This window comes from Mizuhopecten yessoensis, unplaced genomic scaffold (genome assembly GCF_002113885.1).
Source record: "Mizuhopecten yessoensis strain PY_sf001 unplaced genomic scaffold, ASM211388v2 scaffold427, whole genome shotgun sequence".
In the NCBI taxonomy this organism is placed as follows: Eukaryota; Metazoa; Mollusca; class Bivalvia; order Pectinida; family Pectinidae; genus Mizuhopecten; species Mizuhopecten yessoensis.
In genome coordinates this window covers 11,645-12,345 of record NW_018403541.1, presented here as the reverse complement: position 1 = coordinate 12,345, position 701 = coordinate 11,645, and the positions used below count along the sequence as shown (strand labels likewise).

Below are 701 nucleotides of genomic sequence, written 5' to 3'. Positions count from 1 at the left end.
TACTATAGGGCACCCGTATCTCTGATACGGGACCCTAATAATGTTTTTTTAAACTATGGTGACATTCTATCTNTATTGCATAATAATGTCTTTTAGTGTCTCATAAGTCAATTATCCTTGGCTGGATATTTATCTAGTTTTATTGTAAGTTTACTTGTTTTATATGAAGATCAATAGGTGACACTTTATCAAAATAAATTATTGCTTATTATATCATTTTATAATTATTATTATATTATGTATATGTTGGAATCTCCACCACCTAAGGATGCTTCATGTAAAATATGGTGAAATTCCAATCAGCAATTCATCAGAAGAGGTCATTTGAAGATAGTTTTGACAGACAAACAACTATTAAGACTCCAGAGTCACCTACTAGCTAGGTCATTTGGGCTGGGTAAGATAAGAACCATATATTTCTAAAATGAACCCACTTGTAAGAGAACTGTCGCCTCTGGGGTGATGAGCCTTTGATCTCCATTCTGTCCACACCTTCTGTTCCTGGAGCTTTGGCCTTGGCCTTCAAGTTGACCTGTTCTTCCCCTGCTAACTTGACTTCCATTTCCACTGATTGCTTGCCCTCTTTGCTACAAACATTGAACATTATTCAGTTGCAACCACAACAACTATTTGAATATCATTTATTCACATTTTCAGCAATACGGTTCACTTTACACAACAAGAGTACAGCGGGGCGGAAA

The 701-nt window shown here is 36.0% G+C and overlaps 1 protein-coding gene across 1 annotated transcript in view; it reads right to left on the bottom strand.

Annotated features, from left to right (window-relative positions):
• Nucleotides 1-218: 218 nt before the first annotated feature.
• The window catches only part of LOC110448486 (protein lethal(2)k10201-like), a 6,877-nt gene continuing 6,394 nt past the window's right edge, over nucleotides 219-701 (bottom strand). Inside the window, exon 3 of the mRNA XM_021494754.1 lies at nucleotides 219-587. Within this exon, the coding sequence (XP_021350429.1) occupies nucleotides 380-587 (208 nt within the window). The 3' untranslated portion in view covers nucleotides 219-379. The remainder of the gene's footprint in view (nucleotides 588-701) is intronic.